Raw genomic sequence first — 25102 nt, 5'->3', positions numbered from 1 at the left:
TGGAGTCCAAGGGCTCCTTGAGTTAAGGAGACAGAGCTCAGAGTCCAGAGAGTTCAAGGTGGCCAGAGATTCTGGGCAGAGTACTAGAGAGGAGAGAACTTCAGAGAACTTCAAAGGGTCGCCCTCAACTATCCAGTGGAGTGCAGTCAGAACATGCATGTGAGAAAACTACTTGAGACCAGGGAAAGAAACACCGAAAAGGCTTAGAGGGAATAGTATTCAGGGCTCACACAGGGCTGGGAACAGTGCTCTTCCCAGACCTGACGATCTTTTAATTCTGGGACCATTCTGTAGGGTACTCAGAAAAAAGCATATCTCAATAGTGGGGAATAATTAGCCATAGACTAAACACTGCCCTGGTCCCACCTAATAAATCTTAAAAACTATAGACTCAAAAGATCAAAACACCTCCAAGTGCTTAACTGCATCCCAGAACAAAGCTCAAGGATATTTATAGGAATACAAAAATATCTAGCCCCTAACAAGTTACAATGACTGTCATTCAATAAAGTAATAATGATGGGCAGGAGACTCAAAAAAAGCCAGAAATTGAAAAGTTTAAAAAGCAATATGGTTTACAATAGTATTAAAAATAATTCATTACTATATTTGTGGGTCAGAAGGCTCAGTCTTTTTAAGATGTAAATCCTGCCTAAACCGATCTGTAGATTCAAAACAATCTGAATCAAAATCAGGATTCTTGGTAGAAATTAACAAGTAATTCTGTGGACTTCCCTGGTGGTCCAGTGGGTAAGACTCCACGCTCCCAATGCAGGGGGCCTGGGTTCCATCCCTGGTTAGGGAACTAGATCCCACATGCATGCATGCTGCAACTAAGAGTCCACATGCTGCAACTAAAAACCTGCATGCTGCAATGAAGATCCCATGTGCCGCAACTAAGACCCAGTGCAGCCATAATTAATTAATTGATTAATTAATTAATTAATGACTAATTAATAACAAATAAATATTTTTTTAAAAACCAAATAATTCTGAAATTTGTACGGAAATACAAAGAACCTATTATAGCCAAAACGACCTTTTAAAAGGACAACAAATTTATATATCTAATACTACCTGATCTAAGACAATAAAGCTATAGTAATTAAGAAACTGTGCTATTGGTGTCAAAATAAACAAATAGATTAGTGGAAAAGAATAGAGAATACAGAAACAGACTGACACATTGTGCATAACTGACAAAGGTGTAAAGGCAATTCAGTGGAGAAAGGAGAGCCTTTTCCAAAAAAATGATGCTATAACAACAATTGGATATGCATATGCAAAAAAAAACCAAACTTCAATCCATAGCTTGCCCTATATACCAAAAAGCTTCAGAATGGATCATAGATGTACATGTAAAGCTATGAAACTATATATGTATACATGTATGTATATACATGTATACATATTGTTGTATATGTGTACATATACATATATAGTACATACATACACATATGTATGTCCATATATACATATATAGTATATATTACATATATATATAATATACATATAAAAAACTTCTAGGAAAAAATATAGGAAAAACCCTTCATGACCTTGGGTTGAGCAAATAGTTATTTCTTAGATAACAAAAGCACAATCCATATAAGAAAAAATTGACAATTTGGACTTCAAAATTAATGATTTCAGCTCTTTGAAAGATGCTGTTTAAAGAATGAAAAGATAAGGAGAGAAAATGTTTGCAAACCATATATTTGATAAGGAATTTGTCTCCAGAATATAAATAAACTCTTTACACCCCCAAAAATAAAACAAGCCACCTAATTAAAAATGGGTAAAAGATTTAACCAGATGCTTCACCAAAGAAGATATGCAGTTGGCGAGTAAACATATAAAATCCTAATTAAAACTGCAATGAGAAATCACTACTCACCTATTCGAATGGCTAAAGTAAAAAGAATGGCCATACGCATTTAGGTGAGGGCATGGAGGCGCCTGGAATTCTCAGTGGGAATGTAAAGCGGAACAACCACTGTGGAAAGCAGCTTGACAGATTCTTACAAAGTTTAACATATGCTTATCCTTCACTCTGTATGACAGACTCTAGGTCAATCCACCTCATTACAAATAGCTCGATTTCGTTTATTTTTATGGCTGAGTAATATTCCATTGTATATATGTGCCACATCTTCTTTATCCATTCATCCGATGATGGACACTTAAGTTGGTAAGTCAGAAAGAAAAAGACAAATACAGTATGCTAACACATATATATGGAATTTAAGAAAAAAGAATGTCATGAAGAACCTTGGGGTAAGACAGGAATAAAGACACAGACCTACTAGACAATGGACTTGAGGATATGGGGAGGGGGAAGGGTAAGCTGTGACAAAGCGAGAGAGAGGCATGGACATATATACACTACCAAACGTAAGGTAGATAGCTAGTGGGAAGCAGCCGCATAGCACAGGGAGATCACCTCAGTGCTTTGTGACCACCTGGAGTGGTAGGATAGGGAGGGTGGGAGGGAGGGAGACGCAAGAGGGAAGAGATATGGGAACATATGTATATGTATAACTGATTCACTTTGTTATAAAGCAGAAACTAGCACACCATTGTAAAGCAATTATACTCCAATAAAGATGTAAAAACAACAACCACAACAACAAAAAACATATGCTTATCCTAAGATCTAGCCATTCGCTCATAGATATGTATCTAAGAGACATGAAAGCCCACTAACAGAGATTTACATGTTCCTGGCCAAAGCCGGGAACAACTCACATGTCCATCAAAAGGTGAGTGAAGGGCTTTCCTAGTGGCGCAATGGTTGAGAGTCCGCCTGCCGATGCAGGGGACACGGGTTCGTGCCCCGGTCCGGGAGGATCCCACATGCCACGGAGCGGCTGGGCCCGTGAGCCATGGCCGCTGAGCCTGCGCGTCCAGAGCCTGTGATCTGCAACGGGAGAGGCCACAGCAGTGAGAGGACCGCGTACCGCAAAAAAAAAAAAGAAAGAAAAAAAAGGTAAGTGAATAAACACTTTGTGGTATATCTGTACAACTGAGTACTGCTATGCGATAAAAAGAATAAACTTGATACACCGCAATGACATGGATGAAACAAAATCATTATGCTGAGTGAAAGAAATCAAAGAAGGATACAGGCTGTTTGGTTCCATTTATACAAAATGCTTTAAAATTCAAACCAATTTATAAGGTCTGAGCAGGTCAGTGGTTGCCTGGGGATGACGTGGGAGGTGCCTTTAGAGTGGGGATTACAAAGGAGCACAAGGAAACTTTCATGGGGGACGGATATGTTTTTTATCTTGATTTTGGTGATGGTTTAACAGCTGTATCCAAACTTCAAAATGCATCAAATTGTGCATTTTAAACATGTGAAATTTATTACACGTCAGTTATACCTCAGTACAATTTTTTTTTTTTTAACTACCTTAATGTGCTGTTCCTCCCCTATCAAATTGGCAAAATTCTAACACTTGGACAACATATACTGCTAGCAAGGTTGTAGGGAAGCAGGTTTCTGAGAGAAGCTCTTTCAATTTCCACTCCCACCCTCATTGTCTGAATGTTCCCCATCACTACACACTCATCCATGCTAATGAATTTTTAAAATCTAATTTTTGCTATTCCAGCTGCCTCTGACCTTTCCACACAGCGGAGTTGCAGTCAACTGTCGTAGTAAGATTGCTCGGTGAGAATATAGATTTTTAAGAGAGGAATCAGCATATGAGTGAGATGCAATTTTTTTTCACTTACTCATTTCTTCCTTTTTTATAAATTTCTACAACTTTTAATTGAATGCCTACTAGGTGTCAGGCACTGTTTTAGGCACTGAAGATATAGCTGTGAACAAACCTGACAGCATCCCTACTCCCACAGAACTGACACCCCAGTGTCGCCATGCAGACCATACACAACCCGTCAGATACATAGGTATGTGCCAGGCGGTGTATGGAGAAAAATAGGTGCAGAGATGGGGAAGAGAGGAGCTCGGAGGGAGTTGTCATTTGAAAGAGAGGGGTCGGGTGGGTCACCGTGAAAGGTAACACCTGGAGAGAGAGAAAGTGTTGGGATAAGATGATTTGGAAGGGTTGAAAACAAGCTCCTTTTCCAGCATGAGTTTAGTTTTTTTCCCCATTTGTGCATGTTTGGAATGCCAGAGGGATTTCATGCCCTTTCTTCTCAGCCTCTGCACCTTTCCCCAGAGCTCTGAGGTCTTTTCAAGGCCTGTTGATGTTTTATTGTGAGCTCAGAGTCCCAGGCCTGGCAAGAGTCCTTCTCACCAGCTGGGTGACCCTGAGCAGGTCACTGCATATCTCTGAGCCCTTGTCTCCTCGTGTGAAAATGGAGAAGATAAATAATTTGTGCACTCATCCAACAAATGTGAATCGAGCAGTTAGTAAGTGCCTGGCCCAGTGCCAGGTGCTGAGGATGCTGGTGGGTAAGACAAAGTCACAGCCTTCACGGTTCTGTATCCAGCCAGGCATGCTGATGTATGCAAAGACCCAGGGTGATGCACATTTCCAGCAAGACATGTAGGGGCCACAGGGCATAAAGAGAGGACCAGGCTAGGTCTGTACATCAGAGAACGCTTCCCAAAAAGGAATTTAAATGAGACCTAAAGAAGTTAGCCAGGCAGAAGAACAAGGGTGGCACATGTGTGTGTGTGTGTGTGTGTGTGTGTGTGTGTGTGCCTGTACGCATGTGTGTGCTGCAAGGAAGGGAAACATACCAGGAAGCAGGAACAGATCAGGTGTAAAGAACCCTGAGGCAGCACAGACGCTGATGCTTTTCAAGGAATTGAGGGGAAAGCCAGGATCAGTGTTGATGGAGCAGAATATTCATCTCACAAGGTCATAGGGTCAAATGCGACCACCTGAGAAGAAGATGCTCCCTCCCTTAGATGCACGATACACGGGACTTCCTGTCTTTCCTTCCTAGAGCTCTGAGCCACCATCAGGGTGCAGGACACTGTCACTGTCCCATCACCCCTCTAGTAATCTCAGGTTCTGTTATTGCATTTAACCTACACACACGCAGGTTTGACAGTAGAGATTCTTGTGTGTGTTTTCCAGATGAGAAAACAAGCCCTGGGAGAAGTGATATTAATAACACCTTGTTTTCAATCAGTTCAACAAACGCTGACTGATTCCTACAGGAGACCAGCTTCTGGGTGGATCTGGCTTGGACATGCCATGCGAAAGTGACCTGTGCCTGGGAAATCCCCAATATTTATACCCATGATGTGTATCTCAGCTTCCTGTAAGGAGCCCGCATTTTCCAGTGCCCGCAGCTGTTATGGGGACCTCCTAAGAGAACAAACACCTTTACCCCTCTGGGGCCACCGCTCATCCTTGTCATCTGATGGTGACGTAGGCTGCAGAGGTAGACTGCCTAAGTGCTAATCCTGGCTCCCTCACCTACAAGTTTCTCCTTCTGTGTGCATTAACTGTTGCACCCCAGTTTTCCTATCTGTAAAACAGGTATTATATTAGTATTTACCTTGCAGAGTTGTTGTGAGACATAAGCGTGTTATTATACACGAGGGGCTAGTCGTTGGTCACACAGCAAGCTCTCAGCATTGGCCCCACCAAGTCCTTCCGGAAAAAAGGACCACTCATCATGGCGGGGAAAGTTCATGCATAGCCTGCTCATGGGAACCACAACAGCTGTCCCAGTCCCTTCCTTGGTTTTCCTGAGCCCACTGCCAACCTCAACAGTATCAGCAATGAATGGTTTTCTCTGCGCTGCCGTGGAAACAATTCCTCCACTCCCCCTGACCACATTGCTTAAGTGAGGCAGATAGGCAAGAATTCCTTATTTAACCAACTTATAATTACAGACACGGAGGTTCTGATGATTGGAATGCTTAGTCTAAAATCATGTAGAAATGCGCTTCATACATTTCAGAAATCCACCCACTTAACAAACATCTGTGGGGTCCCTACCAGATACCTGGACGTGGAGCAAGAGAAAATTCTGGGCTAACCAAGGTTCCCCCCACCATCACCACCCATTTCCTTGTACCCATTACCCATCCACCCCAAACAAGCAGCGACAGTCAACACACATGGTCCTCTCCTTGGAACGACCTGGCAGAAATCAGATTACAGTGGAAGCTGTTGACTTCCAAAATAATCTCTTGAAAATCATAGAAGACACAGGTTTGAAACCCAGATTTTCAACAGCAAGAGGCAAATCTTTGAGAGACTCAGAAGTGCTTCCCGAATCTGGGAGCTGGGAGGATTCTGAGTCTAAAGATTGGATCACACACAGTAGAGATGGCAAGAAATATGTTAAGAATAAAAACAAGTTTTCTAACCCAACAGGAGGTGAGGCTATGAGGGAAGGAGGGAGAGAGAAGAAAAGAGGGGAAGAGGCTGAGAGGGTGTCTTTTAGAAGGAATACCACACTATTCCCCTTTCTCCAGGTGAAACCCTGGAGGTGGGGTGAGGAGAATGTTAGAAACCTCAGTTACATGAGGAGTGTCTGCAGGGAACTTGCACCTGCTTCCTTTCTGGGACTCCAGGAGGGCAACAACGCTCAAGGAAAAGGTGCATTGCCATCACGGTGCTGGAGTCGGGTTGGTAGAGTGGGGTCCAGGTGGTAGACTGGAGGGCGGCTTCAGGGAATTCACCTCCACGCCTGCATGGCACAGGGAGACAAGAAAAGGGTGCAGGTCCTAGCTGAGTGAGGGGACCTGGAGCCTGCAGGGCTGTGATGAGGGGACACAACCACAGGTGACAGTGTGGGTGTCCTGGCCACAAGCTGAGGTGGAAACTGACAACAAGACCTCAGCAGGCTGGTCATATACACCTCAAGATACTCATCAGGGGGAACTCTGGACAAGAACCGTGGGTGCCTCCCTCTCCTGGAAACCCAAACGGCAGCGGTGGGAGAAGGGGGGAGGGAGAGACGCTGAAATCATCTGAGTTTAAACTAAAACTAAGAAATCACTGATTTTGCTGGGGCTTACCTGACCGTGACTTGGTCAAGTTTTTCTACAGCAGAAAATGCTGGCTAGAAATGGAAATTAAGTCATTACGGAAAAAGAGAAAACTCTGTGTTTGCAGCCTATGTCTCTAAGTTGTCAAATGTTCGACCTACTAGAGGAGGAATGAGATTAACCCTTGCTTTCACGGAGCCACCTGAGATTTATATTTATTTCCTCTGGAAAGAACGCAATCCTACCATCCACCATTCCCACCCACCCCGCCATACACTCCCGCCTTCTTAGTTTCAAGAGGTGCAACTCTAGGGAAAGTACATTAACCTTGAAAACAAGCACAGCCGACTCTGTCCCAGGAGCTGGAGACCTGAGGGTGAGCCCACAGAAAGCCCGTGGCCACTGAATCCCCCCTTTTCACCAACAGGGAAGAGTCAACTCACATAATTCGAAAAATGAAATTTTTTTTTTGGAGTTTCACGACAAACCACCAGAGTCTCCTGCCCATCACACTGGGTGTTCACTTCATAAATTCCCAAAACTTAGCTGCTGAGAAGGAAACGAGAAGAGTGGAAGTGAGGGGCTACAAACACTGGTAAAGACACAAAGGGACCACCAACAGATGCCCAGACTGAGCTCCATGGCCTGTTCTGCCCCAGGGACACAGAGCATTTGAGTCTTTGAGATAGAGTCCAGCCCTTAGTCTCCAGGACATGCCCTTTTTCACCCCGACCCGACCCTCCTGCTCTGGAACATCCTCACCTCATCTTCCCACCCGCACTGTGATCCCTTCAAGCCCGAGTTCCCTTCCTGTCTGCACACCCTGCTCGGTCCTCCCGGCTCAGGTGCGCACCCAGTATCCTTGGTGACATTTTCCTGGGTGCTCCTCAGAAATAGGGGGTCACAGCAGCCTGTAGATGGCGCTGTGTGGCCCTGATTGATGTCCCTCACCAGGAAGACAGTGAGCCCCTCCCCACAAGGCAGGCACTTAGTCACTCATTCATTCATTCATTGGACAAATATTCACTAAGTATCTACTACCTGCCAATACACAATGCGCTTATCAATGGCTGAAAGAAAAAGTAAATGATGCCTGCATTTGCAGATCAGGGGCGTCAGGATGGTGCAGTAGAAAGAGATGGGCTTTGGAGTCAGACAGACCTGAGTTAGAAACCCAGCTCTGGAATTTGCAAAGCTGGTGGCTCTTAGGGAGATATTTACTCTATCTGAAGCCCACTTTCCAGAGGTAAATGGGAATAGTAATATCCACTTCTGAGTCTAAAGAGTTCTGAGGAGTTGGGCTTCCCTGGTGGCGCAGTGGTTGAGAGTCCGCCTGCCGATGCAGGGGACACGGGTTCGTGCCCCGGTCCGGGAAGATCCCACATGCCGCGGAGCGGCTGGGCCCGTGAGCCATGGCCGCTGAGCCTGCACGTCTGGAGTCTGTGCTCCGCAACGGGAGAGGCCACAACAGTGAGAGGCCCGCGTACCGCAAAAGAGTTCTGAGGAGTAAATGAGAATGTCCACAGAAGAAACAGCACACAGAAGCCCTAGCTTCCTCTTCCCATAATAAAAAAGTCTCAACCACTTCTGGTCTCCCACTGGCCACATGAGAATTTGGCAGAGATTTTGAGTTGCCCACCCACACCCTTTATTCCACTTCTATTTTACTAGAGAACCCCAGTTTGGGGGATGCCATTTCCAAATGACATTTCGCATCCTCCCTTGAACTTGGGGTTGTCATGTGATTTAGTTCAGGCCAATAATTTGCAAGCAGACCTTATGAAGTGGGGCTTCTAGTAAAGCTCTTTAAAGGGGGTTGCCACATCTGTATATTTTTCTCTTCTCCTTCCTCTTTCCCTCAGCCTAGAATGAGGATGTTATGGTTGGAGTTGCAGCAGCCATCTTGGGACCATGAGATAACCGGGAGGATGGAAGCCATGCACCTAGGATGGCTGAGCAGAAAGATGGCACTGGTGATATTGTGGAACTTCTGTCCCAGCCTGGATGTCACTTCTAGACTGTGTGTCATGTGAGAGAAAATTAAACTCCTATCTTATTTACATCACTATTACCTTTTTCTTTTTGTTACATGCAGCAGAACTCAATCTCTAACTGAAACTACGAGTGTCTGCTGATCACGCAAATCTACCCAATCATAGCACAATAGAAAAACTGGTAAGAAAAGTTGATTTTAAGTTTTATTATTGTTATGTGAAGTGGGTTTTAGATACTCCTAAATGAGGAATATGATTAGAAGGTAGATTATGAAAATTATTTTCTTTATACCAAATTTCTGATTTTAGATACCATTTTGTGCTCTTATCTGATTACAAAGGCAATAGAGATTCATTTTAACAAATTTAGAAGCTACTTAGAAGCACAAAGGAAAAGTAAAAGAAAATCATCTGTAATCAATTCTCCAGGGGCAAGTAATGTTAACATTTTACTCTTTCTTCAAGTTCTTTTTTTATTCTACATAATCACTTGAAAAACAAGGTTCCTTCTTTCCTTCCTCCCTCCCTTCCTTCCTTCCTTCCTTCCTTCCTTCCTTCCTTCCTTCCTTCCTTCCTTCCTTCCTCTTCCTTTCTTCCTCCTTCCCTCCTTCCCTTCCTCCCTCCCTCCTTTCCTGTTTTATTAATTCATTTACTGAACAGACATTGATTAAATGCTAAACATTGTTATCTCCCATAAGTCTGCTTTTTCTTTTTTACTTATTTGTATTTGTTAAAGCACTCCTATGTCATTAAATATTCATGAACACCACTAAACAACTGAATAGCAACAATAAAACTGAATAAAATATAGAATATTTATATTACGTTATACTACCATAAAAAATCCATAACAGCACAATCAACCAACATTTGTTAAGCCCTTAATATGTGCTGGGCATTGGGAGTTTGCTTTTTCTTTTCATCCTCTCAACAACCATAAGATGGGTACTATTTCATATCCTCACTGTACAGGTGAATAAAATTAGTATAGAGGTTGAGAAACTCTTCCAGAGTCCCACAGCTCGTCAGGGGGCAAAACAGAGCCTCAAATTTGGGTCTGTCTCATGCAATGTTCTTCTTTCTCCAGCTTCATAATGCAGAAACTTAGATTATTGATTTTAGATCTTTTGTCTTTTCTACTACATGCATTTGATGGTATACATTTCCCCATACATACTTCTTTTGCTGCATCCATACATTTTGTTAGGTTGTATTTTCATTTTCCTTCAACTCAAAAAAATTTTAAAAATTTTCTCGAGACTACTTTTGGAGGATCCACATGTTCTTTAGAAGTGTGTTGTTTAATACCAAATACTTGTGTGATTTTCCAGCTCTCTCTCTGTTTTTGATTTCTAGTTTAATTACACTGTGATCTGATAACGTACTTTGTATAATTTCTATTCTTTTAGATTTTTTTAGTTGTGTTTTATGGCCCAGAATGTGGTTTATCTTTGCGAATGTTGCATGTGAACTTGAGAAGAATACATATTCAGCTGCTGTTACATGGAGTATTTCTCCTTGTAGTTCTATCAGTTTTTGCCTCATGTATTTTGATACACGATTGTTAGGTGCAAACATATTTAGGATTGCTATGTCTTCCTGGAGAAATGACTCATTTATTAATAGGTAATGTCTTCTTTATCCATGATAATTCCCTTTGTTCTGAAGTCTGATTCGCTTCACTGTATAAATCCAGACTTTTCTTTCTCTTTTTGGTTAGTGTTGGCATGCATGGAATGTCTGTCTCCATCCCTTTACATAGAATCTGTCTGAGTCTTGGGTCTTGGCTGTGACTCTCCTGATTGGCCCATCCCTCCAGATTTTAGTGGGGGGAGTTTGCCCTGTGACTTCAGTTCTCTGATAGGATCCAGAAAAGACATTGGTTTTCAGTTTTTTCAGCTTTTCTTCTTGTTGGAAAGACAGAAGTTCTGACTTCTAAGCTGAATATGTCAGAGCTGAAACCAGAAGTGGTGTGCACACTTTTTATATCTTCTGTTTCTCCCATCATGTTTATGTTTTCTCCTTCATTTTGAACATATAGGGAATGTATAATAGCTGATTTAATGTCAACATATGTTAATATTTTCATATCTGTCATTTCTAAGTCAGTTTCAGTTGACCGGGTGTTTTTTCTCATACTTATGAATCTTATATTCTTGCTTCTTTGCTTGCCTGGTAATTTTTAAATTTTTTATTGGAGTATAGTTGATTTACAATGTTGTGTTAGTTTCTGCTGTATAGAAAGTGAATCAGCCATGTATATACATGTATCCTCTCTCTTCTAGACTCCATTCCCAAATAAGTCATTACAGAGCACCGAATAGAGTTCCCTGTGCTATACAGTAGGTTTTTATTAGTTATCTTTTAGTTATAGTAGTGTGTATATATCAATCTCAATCTCCCAATTTATCTCCCCCTCTTGGTAACCATAAGTTTGTTTTCTACATCTGTGACTCAATTTCTGTTTTGTAAATAGGTTCATTTGTACCATTTTTTTAGATTCCATATGTAAGCGATATCATGTATTTGTCTTTCTATGTCTGACTTACTTCACTCAGTATGACAATCTCTAGGTCCATCCATGTTGCTGCAAATGGCATTATTCTGGTCTTTTTTATTTGCCTAGTAATTTTGGATTGGCTCCAGGCATAGGTGATTTTATGTTTTGGGGGCACTGGATTATCTTGTATTCCTGTAAGTGGCTTCGGACTTTGTTCTGGCATGCTGTGAAGTCACTTGAGATCAGTTTAAATTGTTTGAGGCTTGTTTTCTTTCTTTCTTTTTTTTTTTTTTAATGGTTTTATCAAGATAGAATTTACATACCATAAAGTTCACCCACTTAAAGTGTACAGTTCCCTGTGTTTTTAGTATATTTACAGAGTTGTGCAATCATAGCTATAATCTAATTTTATAAAATTTGCGTTACCTCAAAATATACCCATCAGCCATCACTCTCCACGATCCCCATGCTCCTGCCCAACCCTCATGATTCCAGGCAACTACTTTCTCTCTCTATAGATTTGTTGAGACTTGCTTTTAAGCTTTGTTATGGTGAATCCAGAAGTGTTAATGTATTCCCATTACCAAGGCAAGATCCACCAGAAGACCAGCTGATGCATCACACCCTGGCTGGTGGGAATGGGAAATATTCCCAGTCCTTGGTGAGCTTTGGGAATTGTTTGGAAACTACGTCTTTCTGGTTGTTCTTTGTCCCCGCTGACAGTTCACCCTCATGTACACATGACTCAGTATTCAGACAAAGACTCAAGGGGGTCCTGTTATTGTTACTAACGTGCCCTCCCTCTTTCTCTTTCTCTCTCCCTCTCTGTGTCTCTCCTCTATATTCTGCCTCGTAAATCCCAGCTGCCTCAGCCTCCCTGAATTCCGCTCTCTGTCTCCTCAACTCAGGGAGACTGCTGGGCTCTGTTTGGGTTTTCCCTCCCTGATCTGCAGCCTTAAAACTGCCTCCGGGCACTAAGCTAGGGCAGTCATAGGGCTCCCTTCATTTATTTCCCTTTTTTTAGATATCACGGTCCCATGCTGCCTATTGCTCAATGTCTGAAAATAGTTCTTTCCTGTATTTTGGCTAGTTCTCTAGTTGTTTAAGTTGGAAGTTTAAATTCAGTCTGTGTTACTCTATCACGGCCAGATGTCCTTTCATGTTATGTTGAAGCGAATCTCTAACAACATATAATTTCGTCCATAAATATTTCAGTATGTCTCTCCAAAAGATGAGTCTTATTTTTTTTTTTACCATAACTATCAATTATTCCTAGCCAATTGTTAACTCTAGGGAAAATGAAAAGTTACACCAAAAAGGAAATGTAATTAAAATGCACTACATGGATCAGCTTCAAATAAAATTTTATTAGTTATAATGACATAAATGCTGAATATTTAGTGAAAATTGTACTTTAATCGCATTAGATAACTGGAGAGGAAGGGTGTGTGTGTTTACGTGTGTATAAGAAAGCTAAATTCTCATCTGCTGTAATAGAAGGTCAATGTATGTTATGAATGATACAGCACTGAGAAGTTGCACTGTGTTCCTAAGAGTATAAATCTTGATGCCACAAGAAACAGCTAAACAGTTGAAATTAGCTGCTCCTGGAAAAGAAGAACTTAAAGGTAAGGAGTAGTGGTCAGGGGACTACAGGGGGCTGTAAGAGACTGTACTTTAATCTTAAATAGAGAAAAAGACATACTAAAATTTGTTGTATCAGAAGTCAAAGAAACTGAAAATAGGACAATAGAAACAAATCAAGAAAACATAAAACCAGTTCTTGGAAAAGATCAATAAAATCAATATACGTGTAACCATGTTAATCAAGGGAGAGAAAAGGAGAATAAGCTCATTACATATTGGAAATGAAAGAGTGGTCATCACAACTATTCTCTTGGACATTAAAAGAAAAACAAAGGAATATTTTCCAAAACTTTATGCTTGCACATTTGATAACTTATATGAAATGGACCAATTTCTCAAGAGACACATGCTACCAAAACTCATACAAGAAGTAACAGACAATCTAAATAGGCTTATATCTATTAAGGTAACTGAATCGATAATTAATACCCTTCCAAAACAGAAAGCACTAGGCCCAGATGGATTCACTGGTGAAACTATTCCATAGGATAATTATTATTATTCAAGGAAGACGTGAAACCAATTCTCTACAATCTCTCCCAGATAGCAGAAGCAGAGGAAACACTTCCTAAATCATTCTATGGGATCAACATTACCTTAATATCAGATAAAGATAAGAAAGGAAAACAACAAACCAATATCTTTCATAAATGCAGATGCAAAAATCCTCAACAAAACATTAGCAAATCAAATCCAATAAGAGTGACATCTTTAAAGTAGTGAAAGAAAAAAATTTAAACACTGGAAACCTAGAACTCTACACTCAGTAAAAACAGCTTTTGAAAATGAAGGCAATAGAGAGACTTTTGACACAAAGTGTGAGAAAACTCATCACCAGAAAACTTGCACTAGAAGAAATCTTATGGGACATGTTTTATGAAGAAGATAAGTGATACAAGATGGAAATATGGATCTACATAAAAGAAAAATGAGCACCAGAAGGTGCAAATATTTGTAAAAACATATTCTTCTAATTTTAAGTCTTTAAAAGATAACTGCATATAAAAAGTAGCATATCATCAACGTACGTGGGAGTTTAACACAAATAGAAGCAAAAATGTGGTTAACAATAGCAGAGAGGATAGAGCAGGGAAATGGAAGTGTATTGTCGCAAGATTCTTACACTATATGTGAAGGTACATAATGCTATTTGAAGATGGAATATAAGTAAAAAAAGTATATTGTAAAACCTAGGACAGCCTCTAAAAAAAAGATATGATAGGATTTCCCTGGTGGTGCAGTGGTTAAGAATCCACCTGCTAATGCAGGGAACACAGGTTCAAGCTCTGGTCTGGGAAGATTCCACATGCCGCAGAGCAACTAAGCCCGTGCGCCACAACTACTGAAGCCCGTGTGCCTAGAGCCCCCGCTCTGCAACAGGAGAAGCCACTGCAATGAGAATCCCACGCACCGCAACGAAGAGTAGCCCCCACTCACAGCAACTAGAGAAAGCACACGTGCAGCAGTGAAGACCCAACCAGCCAAAAATAAATAAATAAAGTTAAAAAAAGAAGTATGATAATAATCCAACAGAGAAAATAAAACTGAATCATAAAAGATACTCAACACCAAAAAGGCAGGAATGGAGGGAAAAGAGAACAAATAACATATCAAAGAATGGAAAACGAAATAGCAGTTTGGTAGATTAAAATGCAAACACAACAAATATCAACAAATACATTAAATATAATGGTCTAAACACCACCATTAAATAAAAGGCAGAGACCTTTAGCATCACCCCCACAGCCTGTAAGGAAACTCTGGGAGTCAGTGATGGTTCATCTCCTGGGGCTGGAGGAGGAATCCCCTTCCCCTGAACATGTTACCACACAAATGAAGTAGGGGTGCAGTAAAATTAGGGAGGAAGTACTCTCAGGTGGGTGAGAAATGGTCATTCCCATATACATTAATGATGAGTAACGTCATTTCATAGCAGGTTATCTGTCAAATAAGAATAATAACATCCTCTACCTGGTCTTCTTGAAGATTAGGAAAAATTTAGATAAATCTTCAAGTGATGTGCCTGATCCAGAGAAAGCAAACTCACGAGTAATGGTGTTAGTGTTGTTGTTGGTGGTGGAGTGGTTGCTGGTAATTTTGGCAAACAAAGGCCAGACAAGCAAGGACGCATACAAAGCAGGAATAGAATTATCTCCTCACTCCCTACCTGTAGCTGTGTATTGGAAGACAGAAGCCAATAAAAAGCCCAAGTAACTGCTTCTACTCCTGGCCCATCCTCCATAAGACATTTAGAGTTCCTTTCTAAAACAAATCATATCATGTCACTCCTCTGTTTACAAACTTTCTAAGACAACAGTAATAGCTAGCATTTATTGTGTGTTCCCTGTAGCAGACACATTACAGTATCACTTCATTAATCCTATAAAACAGGTGAGGGAAACGGAGGTTCACAGAAATTAGGTAGCTTCTCTAAGGCCACAGAGTAAATGGCAGATCCAGGAGGCAAACCCAGATCCACCTTCTTCTTTGTGTCTCATTGCCAATCAATGGCTCCATGGAAAGTAGAGGCTTCCCCTATAGACACAGGTAGGAAGGTTATTAGTGGACAATTCATGGAGGTCTTGTAGGCATTGAAAAGTTTTTGGAGGTCTTTCAGCAAGGGAGTGACTCAGATATGGCTACCATAGAACAAATTGACTTGAGCCAACCTGGAGAGAATGGACGCTGCTGGCACCATCCAGGAGAGACATGGCCTGCGAAGGAGTGGAGGGGAGGAAGAGGGCATCGATGTGAAGGTTAATGCAGTAGTCCAATCAGCAAGACGTAGTCATCATATTTGGGGGTTGAAAACAGGAAGATGTCTAGGATGACCTGTAGGTTTTTGACTTGGTACCATCTACTCAGAGGTGGGACATCCCATAGTGGAACAGGCTTCATAGGAAGCCCATGGGTTCAGGGTTGGACAGGCATCTGTGACAAATGTGTCTGGAGCCCAAGAGGAAGTCCAGTCTGGAGATAAAGATTTGAGGTCAAAAGCTTAAAGCTGTTCCCAAATATCCCCAGTCAGGTTGCATCTCACTCCCAAATTCCCACAGCATGGTTTTCAGAACTCTATTTTATCCCTTATGCTTAACGATGATTTATTTTTGTGTCTGTCAACTTAACTAGACTGAACTCTTAGAAGACATGATCCATGGGACACTGAGCCTCAGAGAGGTTAGCAATTTTCTCAAATTCTCCCAACTTGTAAGTAATGGAGCCCCATCTTGAAATCAAGTCCTCTCAATTCAAGTTCCCTGGAGCTTCTCTCTTATGAATAGGCTTCCATGTATTGTGGCAGGTACAGCCCTTCTAGAAGGGTCACTGTATTCATGTAGGGTGAAAACAGGAATGAAAGGAACCGCAAAGCTCAATGTTATGAGTATGTAAAAACATAATAAATAAGCTACATTTATTGCATATCAACATTTTATTGAACACCAACATTTTATATAATATCCAACATCTTCACTCTTTGTGCCATCCCTACCCCTAAGGTAGGTATTAGGACCCCTGTTTTACAGATGAGGAGACTAAGGTTCAGAGTGGTAAAGTGACTTGCTTAAAAGTTGTAGAGCCAGGATTTAAACCTGAGCTACCTGATTCCAGGAGCACAAGATTTCCCTATCACATCTTCGTGTTTCTCATGCAGTGAGTTTAGAGAAATTAAATCAATAGCTAGTCTTTGTCTATTAACATAAGGAGTTATTATTAGGTTCAAATGCTGTATTTTGAATAGTTTGAGCACCTCCTGTTGTTGCTAATAATCTATTCAATCAGCCTTCAGCCCATAATTTTGACCTATTTTTCGAATCCTTATGTGCAATCTATTTTCAACCATGCCTAATTCTAGCAGAGTCCTAGAATCAGGAAATTATTAGAAAGGCAGATGGGTCACCTTCAAGAAATACAGAAGGACGTAGATGTGGCAGGTGCACACCACCACCAAACACTTTACTGATCCAGTTTCATCTAATCTTCATAACAAGGGATTCTCATCATCCTTTTGTTGATGAAGAATACGAGGCTCTGAAATGTCAGGTGACTTCCACAGGACACACAGCTCACGAGCAACAGAGCAGGATCTGAACTTAAGTAAGCTTACACCAAAGACCATGCGTTTTCCACTCCACTATACTGTGTGAAAATCACTGCTCTTTCTCTCCTCTCTCTTCTCACTTGAGCTTCTGACGGGAAAACTGACCCCATCCACTCTTCTCTCCTGCATTTGAACTGCGTACTTGTGCATATCTGCTAATGCAGAGATATGGCCAACTGGCAGCCACTATGATGGTACACAGCTGCCCCTGGAAGAAGTGCAACTCCAGGCAAAGATCCCTGATGCATGCAGATTCCCACGCATGCTGATGGGAAACTGCAAATAAGACTTGGCCTTCAGGTTGCCAAAGGCAATGCAATGTCTCATGGCAGGTAAGGGTTTGAAAGCTAGGAGACTTGGGTTCAAAGTGAGGATTCCTCCCTTACACATGGTGTGATCACAGGCGAGTTACTTAAACTTTCTGAGTCTCAGTTTCCTTGGCTGTAAAATGGGAGTAGTGACCCTCATCTGCTGGGTATTGTCAAGGATTAAGAAGTGGGTTCAATAAAAAGGAACGAAGTTGGGTCATTTGTAGAGACGTGGATGGATCTAGAGACTGTCATACAGAGTGAAGTGAGTCAGAAAGAGAAAAACAAATATCGTATATTAACACATATATGCGGAACCTAGAAAAATGGTACAGATGAATTGGTTTGCAGGGCAGAAATTGAGACACAGATGTGAGAACAAACGTATGGACACCAAGGGGGGAAAGTGGTGGCGGTGATGGTGGTGGTGTGATGAATTGGGAGAGTGGGATTGACATATGTACACTGATATGTATAAAATAGATAACTAATAAGAACCTGCTGTATATAAAAAAAAAAGTGGGTTCAAGTAGCTGTAAGGGTCTAGAAGCAACTCTCATGTAAGAGATGTTTCATCAGAATCCCTTTTCTTCTCGTTGGTGACAGGATTCCCTGCCTAATCATTTCCCACGCTTAGGAAAGACCCATTATAATTGTATTCTTTGCCTGGTTCTCAGAAAAGCTCATATAATGATCCAACCACACTGTGAGGATGGAGAGGGTCAGGGCACAGGAAAGCACTTTGTGCAACACGAGGACCTGTGTGCAGTCAGTTTGCTGGCAAACACCTGAGGGCAGGTATGTGTCCATTTACCAAGTCCAGGAGAAGGGACAAGGGTTTGGGGCCGTAAAGAGTTCAGTGAGTCCTGGCTTTGTTACTTAGTGGCTTTATCATCTTGCCTAAATCCCCTCACCTCCTTAAGCCTCTGAGTTTCCTGATTTGAGTTGGATATGGTATCGCCCAGTGGCTGGCACATCTTCTGGCCCCTGGAAAGATGGAGGGCAAATTTCCATTGAACATCACAACGTGATGGCCAAAACCCAAGAAGGGATTAAAAATAAATGCTTCCTACAGAAAGCAAAGACGAGTTCCCTTGAGAAGAGCTTTAGGGAAAATGCTCTTCTTTCAAAAGCTCCCTTGATGAAAATAGAATATGTAACAAACACACAATGTGAGAGAAGAGAGAGCCTTGCCTTCAACATACAGCCCACTCTTCAGCCAGGTGTTGCGGGGATGTGAATTAGGGGCCCGGGGCTCCTCTAGACCTTCAGCAAGGTGGGACTGAAAGCAACGAGGGTTCACGGGCTGGTCCCCTGTCTCTTCACGTCCCTTGCGATGCTGAAGGGAAATGGGCCATCTGGGAATTCATGGGACCAGACTAAACTGAGCCCATGAAAGTCATGGTGAGGGAGGGAGAGTGGATGTATCTGTCCTCTGCAAGTGCAATTACTACCTGCAAGTTGTACATTATAAACACATACACACACTCATGTGGGCAGGAGAAAACAAATCTTTCTGTCTTCAGACTCCCTGGAGCTTTCCTTTGGGCTAGTTCATGCCCAAGGCCCAAGTGGCCTTTTTGGCATTCAGAAAGTTCTTCTTCTTTTTCCTGGGAGGAAGGTGCAGTGAGATCTCCGGCTCCTTTGGATTTCTGAAGATAAAGAGCTTTTCGCCAGTGTTTAATAAATCAATGGTTTCTGCCCCTACAATGGGCACCGGGGCCAGTTCACCAATGGACTCCAGTGACAGGTGTGGCCAACTTCCTTTTCCAGAGAATATCACCCTCTCTCTGAGAGGGGGACACGTCTTCTTTAATATGCTAAAGAAAGAACAGAAGATCAGATACGACGTTTTTGGCAACTGACTCTCCCATGTCCTGAAAGAGTTCTCTAGGAAAACCCCCTTTTGTCCCTAGGGCCCCAATCAAGTGTCTTTTAAAGAAAGGTTTTGCCCTGTGGTTGCCAGGTTGCCCCTGAGATAAGCTGAAGCCTGTAGCAGCGGTGGCTGTAGACAGCTCTCACCAACTCATGACTGTTCACTTTTGTGGAGTTTTGTGAGCCTGTGGTCATCATACTGTCAGCACGGAATCAGCCATGGTGGGAGTGCTTCACACCACGGAAACTAAGTGCTACAAATCAGAGCTCCCATCTCCTCCAGGAACAATTGTGAGACATTTCCTAGGACACCCCTGCCTGTGGGCTTCACACTAAAAGCAGGCTGACAAAACCTGATTATAAAGCAACAGTTAGAAGTTAGGTAAAATGTGTTTGAAATAGGACAGAGCAACACACTTTGAGAATATCCTGTAAAAGGACTGCTGGAATCCTGCCCATAAGCAATCCAGTCCCTAAATCCTGGCTGCTCTTGATAATGGTTCTGACTCCTCCTCAGAGCGCTCTACAACCTGAAAGCCACAGGGTCCTTGCCCAAGCGGTGCAGGACGAGGCCATATCACTGGGAGTCGACCTACTGGAGGCCACTGGTAGGCTCGTGGGCCCTTCCTGAACAGGCGTGGCTAATGAGGCTCCATCCCCCTCAGCACGAACTCCTGCCCTGGCAGCTGCATGATCTGAGCAAGGACTCAAAGGCAACTCGGACTGACTCACAGTCTCTCCTCCTCCCGCCATCGTACACAGCATCTCAAGGCAAAAAGGCAAGTACAGCGATCCGAGACAGTGGCGCCAGGGTTCTCCTGATCTGTACTCGCCCACTTGTGTCAGTGCAGCCCAGGAAGGCATTCAGCAGCCCCATCCCCATGCTAATCTAGAACAACTGACTTCCGTTCCTTAGTGGAGCGCTTTACAGTATACAGCTTGAATTGAATTTTCTTGGTTTGGGCTCAATATCCGGTTCTAATTTCTCTGGGACTAAATTCTGATACCTGGCCCATTATCAATGGCTCCCAGATTTTTATTCATGGACTATTTGGGAAGCTTGTCTCTGCGGCTTCACCGGAGCCCTGAGAAATTATGGAAGGGGCAGGACACTTCTCTTGGACATCCTCGGTTTCCAGAGCACACTTTGGTTATCACATTTTTTTTTTTTTTTTTTTTTTTGCGGTACGCGGGTCTCTCACTGTTGTGGCCTCTCCCGTTGCGGAGCACAGCCTCGGGATGTGCAGGCTCAGCGGCCATGGCTCACGGGCCCAGCCGCTCCGCGGCATGTGGGATCTTCCCGGACCGGGGCACGAACCCGTGTCCCCTGCATCGGTAGGCGGACTCTCAACCACTGCGCCACCAGGGAAGCCCCTGGTTATCACATTTTAACCTTTTATGTTAAACGGTCTAATGTAACTCTTGTGACTCATGTTACCCTTTTTCCGAATCTCTAGTGGGAAACACGCGAGACCCTTGGTCTGTTGTTTGTAGCACCCTAAAACCGTGCTGCCTCTAACTTTCCTCTGCTCTCCAGGTGTGCAATCACCACAGCTGAAAGAGAAGGCACTCAAGAGAGTGAGAAGAGCGCTGGCCCGGAAGTTCAGGGAAATAAAGGGGTTGGTTACATGGCCCTAAATCCCATGGCCACTTTTAACAGCTGCAGGCATGGGGTCTCTTCCTCTGACCTCCCTGAGCTGGTGAGGCGTGGCCGTGGCATTTCCCCCACTTTCCAGAAAGTGGGGAGGCTCAGTGCAGCAAGGCGAGAGAGGGCTTTGTAAACTATAAAGTCTGAACATTTATAAGGAATTATTCTCCTTCTAATGAGATTCCATTTAAAAAGAGCCCTTAGTTAAAATAAATACTGCAATTAAAATGCTAATAAATGACAGAACATTCTCCCACTGATAGCTGGTGGCTATCTTCAGCTCATAAACTAAGCACACTTTGCATTTTTTTTTTCAATTGAAGTACAGTTGATTTACAATATTGTGTTCGTTTCAGGTGTACAGCAAAGTGCACCTTTTCCATTTTAGGTTATTACAAGCTATTGAATATAGTTCCCCGTGCTATATAGTAAATCCTTGTTGCTTATCTATTTTATATCTAGTAGTTTTTATCTGTTAATCCCATACTCCTAATTTATCCCTCCCCACCCTGCCCCCACTATCCCCTTTGGTAACCGTAAGTTGGTATTCTATGTCTGTGAGTCTATTTCTGTTTTGTAAATAAGTTCATCTGTATGACTTTTAAATTCCACATATAAGTGGTATCATATGGTATCTGTCTTTCTCTGCTTACTTCACTTCAAACTAAGCCCACTTTGAATAAAGACTGCGGTCTTTAGGGAAGGAATGTTGACATGTTTGCAGTAACCCTCCCTTTGTGGTCCCCTCCGCCTCCCCTTCCCAGCTCACAGGCAGCCTGGCTGCCCTCCTCAGCCCACCTGAGCAGATGCCCTCATTACCTCTCCTTCCTCTTGTGAGCCCAGAGCATCTTTTCTAATCCTCTGCTTATCAGTTCTCCTCGAAGTTTGCTCTCAAAGGCTTGCCACCAGCCCTGATGTTTCCTGAGGGCAAGAAGGGAGCGTTCTTATATTTTCAAAAAGAACAGAATCTTCAAGCGATGCAAAATCTTAAAAAGCACTGTGGGGACTCCTTCCCTCAGTGTGACCTTTGGCTGACATGAGAAACCCTGAGACTTTTCACGTTTGTTCTCTCACTCACTCTGTGAACACTGATCAAGCATCTTTTCTGGCCGAGTCAAGACACGGTCTCTGCCGCAAGGGGTCCCCAATCCACGGGTCACAGACAGGTCCCAGGTGACAGTCAGATAAAGGAAGGCTGCCGAGATGCGGGACACTTGAGCTGAATCTTGGTATCTCAGCAGGGAACGCATGGTGCATTCGACAAGGAATGGGCTCTCTGCCTTGGCTTGTGTGCAGTCCACCTCCCCCACTGGAGCGGACACCCCATGCAGCAGGACTGTCCCTTACTCTCCCATGTGCACCAGTGCCTAAGACAGTCGACATACTAGGATCTCAGTGAGTGTTCATGAATATATGAATAAGAAGGTTGAGAAGGCACAGTGGAAGCTTGGAAGGTGGGTGAGTCAGGGAGTCCTCATGCCACGTGAAGGAGTGTGATTCTCGACCGAAGAAGGGACAGTGTATAAGGAATAGGGGGTGGGGAGGTGTTCGCAGGGGTGGGGAGGTGTTCGCAGGCTTGGGCTCAAATCAAGTCAGTAAAGATCAGTGTAGCAGAGAGTCCTGTCTATGCCTGCCTCTGGCCAAGTTCATACTCTGCCTCAGCTGGTTCACACTGCCCAGCTGGTGGGGTGAAGGACCCTTGCCCACGCTGGGCCAGGCTCTCTGTCCCAGGAGTCTAGCTCTTGAGAAGAGAAGGCTGGTCCTCTGAAGGGAGCACCCAGAGAGGATGGTCTCCGTGCTCTCCTTGTCCTGCCCATACAGGGACCCGGCGTACAGCTCTTCCTGGATTCTGACAGGTCCCTCACACACCCTTTCTTGCTTAGATTCATCAGTCAGTTTCTGCTGCGTGAAACCCAAGACACTGAACTGACAGTGTGCCCAGGCACCAGTCGCTTGGGAGACAGGAGTAGTGACTGCCCTGCCCTCAGAGGCTATGGTGAGTGGCTTTTGACTCCAGACGTTATCCAGTCTACTTGGCCATGAGGTCGGGCTACACAAGGGCATGCCCATGCTCCACACTCCTGGCGACAAGCCACCTGGGCGCTCCTGCTTTGTCCCACATCCACCTGCCCATGCCGGCTTACCAGCCTCCCAAACTAAACTGGCCGAAGGGGAGCCCGTAAATAAGGTCCTCGTGGGCAGCACTCAGGCAGAGGTGACATCGCTGTGACCCTGCACATTCCTGCTCCAGCGTCACCACTGACATCTGCCACCTTCATGCTCTTGCCTGACTGGACACTGAGAGAAACCAGGCTGAGACGCGCAACTCTCTGACCACACCCAGCTCTCTGACCACGCCCACACCAGCCCTGACCCCACCCACACCCCAGCTCCTGTGACCACACTCACATCCAGCCCTCGTGGTGGGCCCCACCGACTCTAGGAAGGCTCGTCCCAGCCCCTGTGGACTCCCACCCCTGCTCAACAGCTGTTGTTCCCAGGCTCCTATCCTTCCTTTCACCCTAACCCTACCCTTAGCCCTCAGCTGAGTCAGGGACCCCCTTTACGCGTCAGGAAAAATAATGCACATACACACCTTTTCACACAATCATGCCATTTTGGAAGACTCATGGGCTCCGAGACACCCATCCCCAGCCTCCTGTGGGTCCTGGCTGAGGATCTCAGCTTCACTGCCTGGTCTTCAACACTTTCAGGTCTGCTCACAGCTTTCCTTGTAGCCTCTCCCCCAGCAAATTCTGCTCTCAAGTGGCACCACTGGCTGTCCCAAACCCACCTTATCCACAGCCACACTTCATGTCTTGACTTATAAAGACCCTTAACTGATCAAACGCACACCTGACTCTTGACCCTAAAAAAGTAGCTCTGCAGCATTATCCATAATTGAGGAGAAATGAACACAAACTAAATGTCCAGTAAGAGGATAACAGTTACATACACTATGCTACACACCTCAGTGGAACAATAGGCAGCTGTTAAAAATAATATCTATGGAGATGTTTCAATAACTGGGAAAAGTATGAATTTTAATTTGTTAATAAAAACAGCAGAAACAGCGTCAAAATAGTGTGATAATTAGAAAGCCGTCTGCACGTGGACAAGAGTCAAAAGGTAATAAGCAAACTTGCCTCGGATATAAGGTTCTGAAAAGCACGACACAAGGTTGTATATACTGGGATTACTATACACACACACACACACACAATGCACACACTCATAAAACCCAGCAGAGGAAACATGTTCTGGAGGAAGAATGGTAGCAAAACGCTAACAGCCATTTTCTCCAGCTGATAGAACCATGGATATATTTTTCTTCTTTTTCTTTATGTATTTATTGTATTTATTTATTTCCTTTATTATTTATTCCTTGGGCTGTAAATATGCATATATGGCATATTTACAGCCCAAGGCTACTTATTCTCTTAAGATCCTACCGGGGAAATGAATTGGTGATGAAAAGAGAAGCTGTGGACAAAATACTTGGGTCCGCCATGACTTACACAGAGGATGCATAGCGACTCTCCGGGATGCTGTCTGTTGCTTGAGCAAAGGAATTCCCCTGGGAAGGCGGGTGTGCTTGTGCCCCGTGGTCCCGCCCCCCTCTCCCATCCGTTCTCTCTACGGGGACCTCGTTTTCCCACCCTGTACTCACCCCCTCCTGCCCAGGTCAGCCTGCACCCCGCCACCATCACTCTCCACTGTGCGGTCCTGATGCCTCTGGCCCACGGGATCCAGCACGGAGAGCAGCTCGGGCTGCAAGGCTGCAGGCACAGCCACGCTCAGGAGCCAACGCACCGTGCTCCCCGGCAGCATCGTCAGCTTCGACAGGTAGGACGCCAATCTCAGCTCCTAGAGGAGTGGACGCGGGGACTCAGAGCCTCACGGCTCTAACCTTGACGAACAGCAAGTTTTAATGGATCACAGTCTTAGGACTTTTTGTCCCCAGGAGATAAATATTTTAGTACCTCAGTCTTGAAACCATGTTCCCAAAGTCACAGAGCTGTCAAGAAAAATCTATTTGGTCAGCAGCCTTGGCTTGCCATGACATTCCCCAAGCCTTCATCCATCCCTTCCAGCTACTCTCC

At 43.7% G+C, this 25102-nt stretch overlaps 1 protein-coding gene across 3 annotated transcripts in view; it reads right to left on the bottom strand.

Moving 5' to 3' along the window:
* Window positions 1-7929: 7929 nt before the first annotated feature.
* EVC2 (EvC ciliary complex subunit 2) overlaps window positions 7930-25102 on the bottom strand; it is a 152487-nt gene continuing 135314 nt past the window's right edge. Inside the window, exons 15-17 of one of the 3 annotated variants that reach the window (XM_022567026.3) lie at window positions 24670-24866; window positions 21819-21920; window positions 7930-19296 (exon numbers count right to left, since the gene is read on the bottom strand). In XM_022567026.3, the coding sequence (XP_022422734.2) occupies window positions 19026-19296; window positions 21819-21920; window positions 24670-24866 (570 nt within the window). In that variant the 3' untranslated portion in view covers window positions 7930-19025. Of the gene's footprint in view, window positions 19297-21818; window positions 21921-24669; window positions 24910-25102 lie in introns of those variants that run through there. The other 2 variants (XM_022567023.3, XM_022567025.2) reach the window with 2 other exon arrangements.

The sequence above is a fragment of the Delphinapterus leucas genome, chromosome 5, assembly GCF_059928025.1.
Source record: "Delphinapterus leucas isolate spDelLeu-1000000601 "Yukka" chromosome 5, BTC_Dleu_Yukka2, whole genome shotgun sequence".
NCBI classification, from domain to species: Eukaryota; Metazoa; Chordata; class Mammalia; order Artiodactyla; family Monodontidae; genus Delphinapterus; species Delphinapterus leucas.
The sequence above is the reverse complement of the archived record's forward strand: the minus strand, read 5'-3'. Positions and strand labels throughout refer to the sequence as shown.